General features: G+C 38.3%; 1 protein-coding gene across 4 annotated transcripts in view; it reads left to right on the top strand.

Annotated features, from left to right (window-relative positions):
• The window catches only part of LOC101042943 (E3 SUMO-protein ligase RanBP2), a 63,603-nt gene that overhangs the window by 22,630 nt on the left and 28,263 nt on the right, over window positions 1–12,710 (top strand). For all 4 annotated transcript variants that reach the window (XM_074400309.1, XM_074400306.1, XM_003922763.4 and 1 more), the window contains exons 8-17: window positions 3,744–3,831; window positions 5,898–6,107; window positions 7,949–8,130; window positions 8,214–8,389; window positions 8,552–8,675; window positions 9,345–9,506; window positions 9,929–10,066; window positions 10,433–10,579; window positions 11,800–11,979; window positions 12,069–12,152. In XM_074400309.1, coding sequence (XP_074256410.1) covers window positions 3,744–3,831; window positions 5,898–6,107; window positions 7,949–8,130; window positions 8,214–8,389; window positions 8,552–8,675; window positions 9,345–9,506; window positions 9,929–10,066; window positions 10,433–10,579; window positions 11,800–11,979; window positions 12,069–12,152 — 1,491 coding nt within the window. The remainder of the gene's footprint in view (window positions 1–3,743; window positions 3,832–5,897; window positions 6,108–7,948; window positions 8,131–8,213; window positions 8,390–8,551; window positions 8,676–9,344; window positions 9,507–9,928; window positions 10,067–10,432; window positions 10,580–11,799; window positions 11,980–12,068; window positions 12,153–12,710) is intronic.

Below are 12,710 nucleotides of genomic sequence, written 5' to 3'. Positions count from 1 at the left end.
ATAATAAAAAGGTAGTTTTCCTCTTAATCCATTCACTCAGGTCTCCGTTCCTAGATGACAGCTACTCTTAGGAGTTTCTTGGGTGTTCAGAAATATTTTTTGCATATGCAAATGTCCAATACATTCTTTATCTACTTTAAAAAAATATTGTGCTTCATTGTGGGTGTGCTTTACCTATTGCCAGATGCCTAGCTTTTGTTTTGTTTTGAGATGGAGTCTTGCACTGTCACCCAGGCTGGAGTGCACTGGCACTATCTTGGTTCACTGCAACCTCCGTCTCCTGGGTTCAAGCTATTCTCCTGCCTCAGCCTCCCAAGTAGCTTGGATTACAAGTGCCCACTACCATGCCCAGCTATTTTTTTTGTATTTTTAGTAGAGACAGGGTTTCACTATGTTGGCCAGGCTGGTCTCAAACTCCTGATCTTGTGATCAGCCTGCCTCAGCCTCCCAAAGTGCTAGGATTACAGATGTGAGTCACCGTGCCTGGCAGAATATTTTTATTCTACATAAGGAAATACCAAGAACCAAATCACCTGAAGATGCACTGGGCTACCCTGAAAAGTAATTAATGTCCATCACTGAAAATGTTCTGTCATAGGCAATGCCCACTTACTAGAAGCGTCCAAAAGTAATTATTTGGGTGACTAGAGCAGTGGCTTTTAATTCCATCAACACTTCCTTAATTGGTGGTGGAAATGCAATTCAGTACAGCCTCTTTAGGGTTAGATATTTGGCAACAGCTCTAAAAATTATAAATGAACAGATATACTTTGATACTGCCATTCTTTTAGGAATTCATGGCACAAGTTAATCATTGCTAAATTACTTGAAATAGCATTAAAAAAAAAAAAAGCAAGCTAATGTACTGGTTTTAAAACCCTGGTTTTAAAAACTCCAAAACTACAGTACATACATACAATGGAATAATTTGCAAGCATCTAAAATAATGAGAATGCCCTTTTTATATGCTGACATGGAAATATCTCCAAGATACAGTTAGTGGAAATAAAGTAAATACAGTATTCAGATGTTTTTCTCTTTTTTTAAAGGACAGGGGCTATGTGTGTACACATGGAGATGCATAAATATTTCTTGAAGACACAAGAAAACACTAACATTAATTTCTTTGAAGGTGGAGAAGTAAATAGGGACCAGAAAGGAGTCTTCATAGCATACTCTTAAGGGCCTCTAGAATTTTAAAACGAGAATATGGTTCTTTCCAAACATGCTCATTTTTCAAAACGTATTGTTTATGAACCTAAAAGTTTCTGATTTGGGATTTTAGAAACATTCATGTCATCTATGTTTTTACTCACAAGTTTTCTAAACATCATGTCAAACTTTGTCATCTGTATGTTGAAAAGAGCACACAAAATAAGAAACAAAATGTTGACATCATTCTTTTTGTTTTCAAACTGACCTCAATTCATAAACCTGGCCTCTTTTACAAAATTATTCAATAGTTGAATTTGTGACCAGTTGGGAATCCACTCAAATCATCTCAAGTCATCATTTCCTCATCTTAACTAAAAGGTTTTAAGAGACTTTGTTAAATACCTAGCTGAAAGGTAGATGTGCTTACTAGATCCACAGTATTCTTCTGATCCAGAGTCTAAAAATCTTACCATAAAAGTTAGCCAATTCTGCCGGGCGCGGTGGCTCAAGCCTGTAATCCCAGCACTTTGGGAGGCCGAGGCGGGTGGATCACGAGGTCAAGAGATCGAGACCATCCTGGTAAACATGGTGAAACCCTGTCTCTACTAAAGGTGCAAAAAATTAACTGGGCATAGTGGCGCATGCATGTAATCCCAGCTTACTCAGGAGGCTGAGGCAGGAGAATTGCCTGAACCCAGGAGGCGGAGGTTGCGGTGAGCCGAGATCGTGCCATTGCACTCCAGCCTGGGTAACGAGTGAAACTCCTGCGTCTCAAAAAAAAAAAAAAAAAAAAAAGTTAGCCAATTCTTAAATACCCAAATGCCAGCACATAACCTAATTTTTATGCTTATAATCCTTCAGTCATTAAGCTTTAACATAAACTGATAATGTAAAATATAAGCATCTAAGATGCTCAAATATGTGGTAGTTAACAAAAGAAAGACTGAGGTAGGTATTTATGTGCTGAAGTGGAACAATGAAGAATTAAAAAAGCAAGGTGTCACCGGGCATGGTGTCTCACGCCTGTAATCCCAGCACTTTGGGAGGCCAAGGCGGGCAGATCACAAGGTCAGGAGATAGAGACCATTCTGGCTGACACAGTGAAATCCCGTCTCTACTAAAAACACACAAAAAATTAGCTAGGTGTGGTGGCAGGCGCCTGTAATCCCAGCTACTTGGAAGACTGCGGCGGGAGAATCGCTTGAACCCAGGAAGCACAGGTTGCAGGGAGTTGAGATTTTGCCACTGCACTCCAGCCTGGGTGACAGAGCCAGACTCCGTCTAAAAAAAAAAAAAAAAAAAAATTCAAGCCTTCTGCCTGTTGGTTTTGTTACTTTTTTTGATGATTTCTTTTACAAAATAATTTTAATATTTGAGGCAACCGTCAGTCGTCTTTTCGACATTCTATTCATCATGCTTTCAGCTTTCTTTTTTCCCATAGGTTATGGCATTAGGATCTCTTTAATCTCCTAGCTGTCTCATTTATTCCAGTGCTTTCTTGTATTGCCCATACTCTGAAAATGTGGCATTTCCAAATATTGTTCACCTGTGCTATTTAAAGTGGGGTTGTCATCTTTACTGAAATAGGACATCTGCTGTTGTCCTGTTTATGCAGGGCAGAAAAGTGATGTAATTTTTCCATTTCTCTGAATGTAACATAAATGTGCTTTTAGTAGAAACTAATTTCTCAGAAGTGCTCTATGCATTTTTTTTTTTTTTTTTTTTTTTTTTTTTTTTTGAGATAGGGTCTTGCTCTGTCACCCAGGTTGGAGCACAGTGGCATGATCATGGCTCACTGCAGCCTTGACCTCCTGGATTCAAGTGATCCTCCTGCCTTAGCCTCCTGAGTAGCTGAGACCACAGGTGTTTGCCAGCACACCTGGCTAATTAACAAAAAATTTTTTTTAAGATAGGATCTCGCCATGTTACCCAGGCTGATCTCAAACTCTGGGCTCAAGTGATCCCCCCCCACCTTGGCCTCCCAAAGTGCTGGGATTACAGGGATGAGCCACCGTGTCTAGCCCATCTTTGTGGGTTGTTGTTTTTTTTTTCTCCTCTGACTTACTTTTAACAGCATTTTTTTTTTTTTTTTTTTTTGAGATGGAGTCCCGCTTTGTCAGGCTGCAGTGCAGTGGTGCAATCTCAGCTCACTACAATCGCTGCCTCTCAGGTTCAAGCTGTTCTTGTGCCTCAGCCTCCTGAGTAGCTGGAATTACAGGTGTGTGCCACCACACCTGGGTTTTTTGTTTGTTTGTTTGTTTGTTTGTTTGTTTTTGTATTTTTAGTTGAGACTGGGTTTCATCATGTTGGCCAGGCCTGTCTTGAACTCCTGACCTCAAGTGATCTGTCTGACTTGGCTTCCCAGAGTGATGGGATTACAGATGTGATCCACTCCTGGCCTGGCCTGTCTTTCATAGGTTATATAAATTCCTTGGTTCCCAGTTTTTGCAGTTTTTTTCCAATTCAGTTTAATTAATGGTTGTGTTAATTTATTATCAAAAAAAAAGTACAGTGTAATAGAAAAGACCGTCTTACTATTAGAAGGATGGGTATCATAAAATTAAGATATTTGATTCTAAAATTATTAGGTTCCAAGACCAAAGCTTAAATTAATAAAAGGAGAAGCTGGACAAAATCTGCTGGAAATGATGGCCTGTGACCGTCTGAGCCAATCAGGTAATGGTAATGTTAAACTAATTTAAAAAGAAAAAAGGTAAATTTCTGTTAAGGCATGTCTTATGATAAAATCTTCTGTCTGTCCAGGAGATAATTTATCAAAATCATTTCTTTTTCTGTATCAGCTAAGAGCAATAGGTATGGAAGAGATGAGAAGAGATAGCATATTCTTTAAAAGAAATGAATATTTGATATTGTTTGTCCCTAGGTGGAGAGGATTTCTTAAATCTTTCTTTATCTGGCTGCTACAGCCTCTATCCTGAATATTTTGTAGCTTTCTGAACTAAGTATAATTATTGATTTGCCAACCATTTAACACTAGCTGCTTCTAAAAACACTGCTATGGGAAAATAAAGATGAAGAAGATACAGATCTATCATCTTAAAGAGCTGAGAGCATAGTGAGAAAGAAGATAAGTACTTACTTTGTATTAGGCTCTTGGAATTTTTAGATTTTTTTCTCATTTTTGGCTGATTGGGATGCATCCTAAAGGTCTGCTACTTACTTATTACCTGTGATTTGCTAAGATACGAGCTTTAAGGTAGTTGGGTAGCTAGTGAATCAAGCGCTGAACTGAAGAAACATAATGTTTTAATATAAAATTGGACGAATTTTGTAAAGAGCAAGATGTAGTATTAAAGTTATTATAAGCCTTGGTGTATGTTTAGGTTCTTGGCCAAAGCTCACATTGCTCTTCTATTCCATAGCCCACTTTTTTTTTGTGGGAGTTAGACTTTCAGTCCTTAAAAGTGTCTTTTACTTTTTTCCTTTTCTGTTTTTCTTCTACCCTTGCAGGGCTTTCTGAGTGCCTTTGCAGGGTGTCACAGTTAGATAAAAATTGCTGGCCGGGCGCAGTAGAACACGCCTGTAATCCCAGCACTTTGGGAGGCTGAGGCAGGAGTATCACAAGGTCAGGAGTTCGAGACCAGCCTGATCAACACGGTGAATCCCCGTCTCTACTACAAATAAAAGAATTAGCTGGGCGTGGTGGCGCCATGCCTGTAATCCCAGCTACTTGGAGACTGAAGCAGGAGAATTGCTTGAACCTGGGAGGCGGAGGTTGTGCTACTACACTCCAGCCTAGGATATAGAACAAGACTGTCTCAAAAAAAAAAAAAAAAAAAAAAAAATTCACCTGTATTTTTTTATGTCTGATGTGGGCATCCTGAGGGTGCCCTCTGTAAGCGTACTGATACAACTGTGTAGTGGTAACCAAACCTGATTTCCCAGCAGAATTAACTCCAAGGAGGGTGTTTAAAAAACAGTATAATTGAAATATAATTCTTATATCTTAGGTTTTACCCATTTAAAGTGTACAGTTCAGTGGCTTTTAGTATGTTCAAAGAGTAGTACAATTGTTAACACAATCAGTTTTAGAACATTTTCATCACTCCATGAGGAATTCCTTACCCATTAGCAGTCAGTCCCCGTTTTACCCAAACCTCTCAGCCTTGGCAACCACTACTCTCTCTCTGTAGGTTTGCCTATTCTGAACATTTCACATAAATGAAATCATATGGTATGTGATCTCTTGTGGCTGGCTTCTTTCATTTAGCAAGGTTTTCAAGGTTCATCTGTGTTGTAGCATATGTCAGTACTTTATCCTAGGACTGTGATTTTTAGATTACTTACTGCAAGCCTGTGGAATAAAAATCTCTGGAAGCAGGACCTGGAAATAATTCTTAAAAGCTGTTTAAAGAAGGATTGTGATCAGCCAGGTTTAGAAATCAGTATATCAGAGCGGAGAGTAAGAGCTTGTTGTCTCTGCTCTCCTATGGCCACTTAAATCCAAACCTTTTCATCTAAAATGCAAATATGTTTGGCATTTTTCATACATGTGCCTGTCTTTTTTCTCCCTTCTCCTGTCTTATGTAGGTACAGATAATATTAAACCTGGACTCTATTTAAATATTTTCTATACAAGCATCCTTTTTGTTGTCCACCTGTATTTTTTGGGTTGGAGGGTTAGGTCTGCGATAATCATGTTATTTTCCTTTTGGGTATACAAATAGTGTGGGCCAATACAATCTGTATTTTTAAAGTGATGAAAATAATTTGTTTTTCAGGGCACATGTTGCTAAACTTAAGTCGTGGCAAGCAAGATTTTTTAAAAGAGGTTGTCGAATCTTTTGCCAATAAAAGCGGGCAGTCTGCATTATACGATGCTCTGTTTTCTAGTCAGTCACCTAAGGATACATCTTTTCTTGGTAGTGATGATATTGGAAACATTGATGTACAAGAACCAGAGCTTGAAGATTTGGCTAGATATGATGTTGGTAAGTTATATGTTTCAAAGGAAACTGTCTACATCTTAATCCTTATAAGTTTCCCATAGTCTTTTTACCCAGAAATAATGACTTAATATTTTCCTGTATTCCTTTTGTGTGTGGGTTGGGTGGGAGAGGGGTGTTCAAATTTGGTGCTGTGGAGGTGGCTTTTTTTTTTTTTTTTTTTTGAGATCAAGTTTCTCTGTTGTTGCCCTGGCTGGAGTGCAGTGGTGCGATTTGGTCTCACTGCAACCTCTGCCCGCTGAGTTCAAGTGATTCTCCTGCCTCCGTCTCCTGAGTAGCTGGGATTACAGGTGTCTGCTGCCATGGCTGGCTAATTTTTTGTATTTTTAGTAGAGACGGAGTGTTGCCACGTTGGGCAGGCTTGTGTCAAACTCCTGATCCCAGGTGATCCCTGCTTCTCAAAGTGCTGGGATTATAGCTGTGAACCACCATGACTGGCCTTGTTGTTTTCTGAGACAGGGTCTCACTTTGTCACCCAGGCTGGAGTGTAGTGTCATGATTGGATCGTAGGTCACTGCTACCTTGAACTTCTAGGCTCAAGGGATTCTTTTGCCTCAGCCTGCTGAGTAGCTGGGACCACACACAGATGCCACTCTGCCCAGATAATTTTTTTTTTAATTGGTAGAGACAGAGTCTCACTTTGTTGTCCAGGCTAGTCTCAAACTCGTGGGCTCAAGTGATCCTCCCACTTCAGCCTCCCAAAACACTGGGATTAGGGCCAGCATGGGGGCTCAACACCTATAACCCCAGCACTTTGGGATGATGAGGCTGGTAGATCACCTGAGGCCAGGAGTTTGAGACCAGCCTGGCCAACATAGCAAAACCCTGTCTCTACTAAAAATACAAAAATTAGCCGGGCGTGGTGGCATGTGCCTGTAGTCTCAGCTACTCAGGAGGCTGAGGCAGGATATTCACCTGAACCCAAGAGGCTGAAGTTGCAGTGAGCCAAGGTAGCGCCTCTGCACTCTAGCCTGAGCAACAGAGTGACTCTGTCTCAAAAGAAGAAAATGTTGGAATTATAGGCATGAGCCATGGCATCTGGCTGTATTTTTTCTTCTAAATAGTTGTTTATACTATATGTATGATTTATCTTGCTTCTTTCAGGAATTATCTCCCATAGTCTCTGTATTAAAACTATGAATACCACTTTTAATGGCAATATAATCTTTTTTGTGAAGTAGTCGTAATTTGCTTGCTCCTTTCTGTTACTGGGCATCCAAGTTGTTTTCAGCTTTTCCACTGTTAGTAATCATACTCTGAGAAAAACCACAAAGTGTCTTCATTGCAAGCTATTTCCATAGAGATAACTAAAAACAATTACTCAAACAAAGGGCATGAACACCTTTAAGTCTTGCAAATTGCCAAAATGATGGAAAGATTGTACCTCTTTATACTTCCAGAAGTGTGTAACCTTTTCAATATTGACTTTCTTGTAGAAAAACAGATTTCTTTACTATACTGGTGATTAATATAGTGGTGTTTCATTGCTTTAATAACTTAACTGAAAAGAAACCCCATTGTTTTGGTTTAAATGTTCTTTGACTTTTGTCAGTTGATTTTGGTTTATTGTATTCCAGTGAGTGTCATTTTTTTAGATGGACTTAAAAATTCTTTATCACAGCTATGTTTATTAAAATTTATAGACATAATCAAGTGAGAATGCATCTAATAAGCTGAGATTTTGCCTAACAGAACTTTTCCCAGCTTTGATATAGGAAAGCAGTTATAATTAAGATAAATGTAATGTGAGTTCATTTATTTTAGCAAAACTAATGGTACAAAGAAAATTTTCAAAACCTTAAGCCAATTTTAAAATTTCATTTCAGGTGCTATTCGAGCACATAATGGTAGTCTTCAGCACCTTACTTGGCTTGGCTTACAGTGGAATTCATTGCCTACCTTACCCGCAATCCGAAAATGGCTAAAACAGCTTTTTCATCATTTGCCCCAGGAAACCTCAAGGCTTGAAACGAATGCACCTGAATCAATATGTGTTTTAGATCTTGAAGTAAGCAACGATTTTAACAAATTTTAAATATTCTGAGTTTTGTTTTATTTTTTTTTAACTTAACTTTTCCTTAAATAAAACAGGTATTTCTACTTGGAGTAGTATTTACCAGCCACTTACAATTAAAGGAGAAATGTAATTCTCACCACAGCTCCTATCAGCCATTATGCCTGCCTCTTCCTGTGTGTAAACAGCTTTGCACAGAAAGACAAAAGTCTTGGTGGGATGCGGTTTGTACTCTAATTCACAGAAAAGCAGTGTAAGTAGTAAAACAAAAATATTGCTTTAACTTAGTGCCTAGGTTTTACCAGGGATTTAATCCTCAAGGGAAGATTTAATTTGTCATGTCACCATTAACATATATGTAAGTGCTGAACTGTGTACTTATAAAGCAGTTTTAGTAAATTAAACTTTTTTTTAGACCTGGAAACTCAGCAAAATTACGACTTCTAGTTCAGCATGAAATAAACACTCTAAGAGCCCAGGAAAAACATGGCCTTCAACCCGCGCTACTTGTACATTGGGCAAAATGGCTTCAGAAAACGGTGAGTTTTAAAGTATAAGCGTTTTTAAAGAAGCTTACCTTAATTTTTTAAAATCATGAACTTTTTGTTGAAAGTTTTTCTGAAAACAGCAGCTTGTTCACACTATGACAGATGAATATATTTTTAGTTGCTACAAAATAGTTAATGTAGTTAAATATAAGCACTTATAAGAGCAATGCCTGGCACACAGTGAATGCTATGTATTAGCTGAGCTGTTACAGTTATTCCTTAATAATTAAGTTCTGATAATTATTCAGCCTGAAAATTTAAAAAACTAGCAAAAGGCTTTGGAGGTAAGAGCATTATAGATCTTTCTAAATATTTAAGGTGCGTTCTGTGTCAGGATTATGTATAGATGGTCAGCCTTTTAAACAAACTGACACTACGGAAGAGGTAGGTTTCAGCTATCCAAAAATGGCAACTGTCAAAAAGTAGGTTGGATTGCTCCATTAGGGTAGTATCATTAGAAGTGTTTAAAAGTTAAATGTAGAATGATCACCAGTATTAGGGTGGTTTAGTTATTACAGTATTTGGAAGTTGAACAAATGACTATTGAGGTTTCATTTGGTTTTTACTTGAAATTTTAGCCTGTTCTTACAACTTGTAAATGAACTTTAGATCTAATCATATGTGTTCCTTAAAGTTGTATGCTTCTAACTCTTTTTTTAGGGCAGTGGTCTTAATTCTTTTTATGATCAACGAGAATACATAGGGAGAAGTGTTCATTACTGGAAGAAAGTTTTGCCATTGTTGAAGATAATCAAAAAGAAGAGCAGTATTCCTGAACCTATTGATCCTTTGTTTAAACATTTTCATAGTGTAGACATTCAGGTAACAGAGTTTCTTTGTGAATTTACTGGAGATGGGGATTTCCAGTTTATAAACAAAGACATGGAGCTATAAACTGCTTAAATTAATTGTCTTGTTATTTAATGGTAATCTTGTTTTCTAAATTCACTAGCTATCCCAAGTAAGATACAACAGAAGAGTAATGAGATGCTTATCTCTTAACATCATAGGGCTGGGCGTGGTGGCTCACGCCTGTAATCCAAGCACTTTGGAGGCCAAGGTGGGCGGATCACCCTGAGGTCAGGAGTTCAAGACCAGCCTGACCAACATGGTGAAACTCCATCTTTTAAAATAAAAAAATATATATTAAAACAAAAAAAGATCATATAAAATCTTTGGAAAATCATTTGGGTTTTATATTCTGAATAGAAACAATTTGACTAAACACCGTTTTGTGTGTTTAGGCATCTGAAATTGGTGAATATGAAGAAGATGCACATGTAACTTTTGCTATATTGGATGCAGTAAATGGAAATATAGAAGATGCTATGACTGCCTTTGAATCTATAAAAAGTGTTATTTCTTACTGGAATCTTGCACTGGTAAGTAGATGTGGTACTTTAGCTAAAAGTTTTATTATTATCCTGTTGGCCAGGCTAGAGTGCAGGGGCACGATCTTGGCTCACTGCAACCTCTGCTTCCCAGGCTCAAGCGATTCTTGTGCCTCAGCCTCCCAAGTAGCTGGGACTATAGGTGTGCACCACCATGCCAAGCTAAGTTTTGTATTTTTAGTGGAGATGGGGTTTCACCATGTTGGCCAGGCTGGTCTTGAACTCCTGGTCTTAAGTGATCTGCCTGCCTTGGCCTCCCGAAGAGCTGGGATTATAGGCATGAGCCACCATGACTGGCCAAGCTAAAAGTTGTTTGTTTTAAAAACCTAATTATTTCATAAAAGCACTGTTATATAGATTTTTCACAGGAAGGCAGAAGACATTGAAAATGATGCCCTTTCTCCTGAAGAGCAAGAAGAATGCAAAAATTATCTGAGGAAGACCAGGGACTACCTAATAAAGATTTTAGATGACAGTGATTCAAATCTTTCAGTGGTCAAGAAAGTAAGTAGCAGGTTGTTGCATGTACTTTCTTACTGATAACCCACTGATCAGTGTTTTTGTGTTGGTCTTGTATTTTGGTAATTTGAAAAATACTCATTAATATGTTGTTACTAATGCATAGAAAAGGATGTATTGTCTAAATGCTTGTATTTGCTTGCTTCGTGTTAGGTTTGGTGTGTCTCTTTAATCTTAGGAATCTAAGTATATGAAAAAGTACTTCTTGGGGAATTAGAAGAGATTTCTAAGAAAAGACATTGATTTTGTTGTCTTAGCAATTTAATCAAAACAAATATTTTAACCTCAGGACTAGTTCTCAACTTTGCTGAAATTGAAAGTTGTTGCTGACAACTTCAGAGCATTTCTTACCCTCATCAGCTATTATGAACTCTCTCTTTTTCTCACTGTCAGCATTTGAGATTGTCATGATGATATTAAATTATGTTCAGTCTCCTGAGTATTTTGTTGATTAATTTGCATTACTGCTCTTTTATTGGGATTCATGTTGTCTGTTACATTGTAGCATCTGTATTTCTGTCTCCATTCAAAATCAGTTAGAAAACATCAGTAACTTACTTTGTTCACTTGGAAAAACTTTCCAAGTTAACAGTTCCTCTACCATTATCATGGCTAATAGAAATTAAGAGCAGGGACTTTGGAATCAGAAGATGTTAGATTGTACAACACTTTTCTGTGTTCATGAAGGATAAAAAAACTATAGAATAAAAATAAAATAGAAAAAGAAAAAAGGTAAATAATAAAACCACTTTCACGTGTATTTTTTTTTTTTTTTTTTTTTTTTTGAGACGGAGTTTCGCTCTTGTTACCCAGGCTGGAGTGCAATGGCACGATCTCGGCTCACCGCAACCTCCGCCTCCTGGGTTCAGGCAATTCTCCTGCCTCAGCCTCCTGAGTAGCTGGGATTACAGGCATGTGCCACCATGCCCAGCTAATTTTTTGTATTTTTAGTAGAGACGGGGTTTCACCATGTTGACCAGGATGGTCTCAATCTCTCGACCTCGTGATCCACCCGCCTCGGCCTCCCAAAGTGCTGGGATTACAAGCTTGAGCCACCGCGCCTGGCCACGTGTATTGTTATTTAAAGTATAAAGTGCTTGTTAAAGTGACAAAAATGTAAATAAGATAAAATACATCATTTTAGAGTTTTACTTTTGGAATTTTTTTGCAAATGAAAGCCCTTAATTAATGTCTTTTATTTTTAGTTGCCTGTGACCCTGGAGTCAGTAAAAGAGATGCTTAATTCAGTCATGCAGGAACTCGAAGACTATAGTGATGGAGGTCCTCTTTATAAAAATGGTTCTTTGCGAAATGCAGATTTAGAAATAAAACATTCTATACCGTCTCCTACGAAATACTCACTATCACCGAGTAAAAGTTACAAGGTAAACAGGAAAGAAATGAACCATTCCATTGTGAGATATGTTTTTGTTCTAAGTGTTTTAATACTGTTTTCTTATTTTAATTTTTTTAGTACTCTCCCAAAACACCACCTCAATGGGCAGAAGATCAGAATTCTTTACTGAAAATGATTTGCCAACAAGTAGAGGCCATTAAGGTAAGTCACTTAATTTTTCTAGCTGTAGTTTTTATTCTGAGATTCCTCTGACCACTCCCTTGCATTTTTTCTGAAGCTGGTCAAAAAATGCCCCCTTGCCATCCAAATAGTATCAGAATTAACATTAATTTAATTCATTGACAGCTCAAGAGAGACTGACTCCCAGCTCAGCCTCCCAGGAAGCCAGGACTACAGATAGTCACATGCCACCATGCCCAGCTAATTTTTGTATTTTTTGTAGAGACGGGATTTTGCATGTTGCCCAGGCTGGCCTTGAACTCCTGGGCTCAATCAATCCTCCTACCTCAGCCTCCCAAAGTGCTGGGATTGCAGGTGTGAGCCACTGTGCCCAGCCTACACACCTCTGTATTGACTCTTTACCACATTTTATTTTGTTTTGTTTCGTTTGAGGTAAGAGTCTCACTCTGTTGCCTAGGCTAGAGTGTAATGGCGTTAGCTCACTGCAACCTCTGCCTCCCAGGATCAAGCGATTCTCCTGCTTTAGCCTCCCAAATAACTGGGGTTACAGGCACTCACCACCATGCCCAGCTAATTTTT

The sequence above is a fragment of the Saimiri boliviensis genome, chromosome 1 (assembly GCF_048565385.1).
Source record: "Saimiri boliviensis isolate mSaiBol1 chromosome 1, mSaiBol1.pri, whole genome shotgun sequence".
Lineage (NCBI taxonomy): Eukaryota > Metazoa > Chordata > Mammalia > Primates > Cebidae > Saimiri > Saimiri boliviensis.
This window is presented reverse-complemented; position numbering and strand designations above follow the sequence as displayed.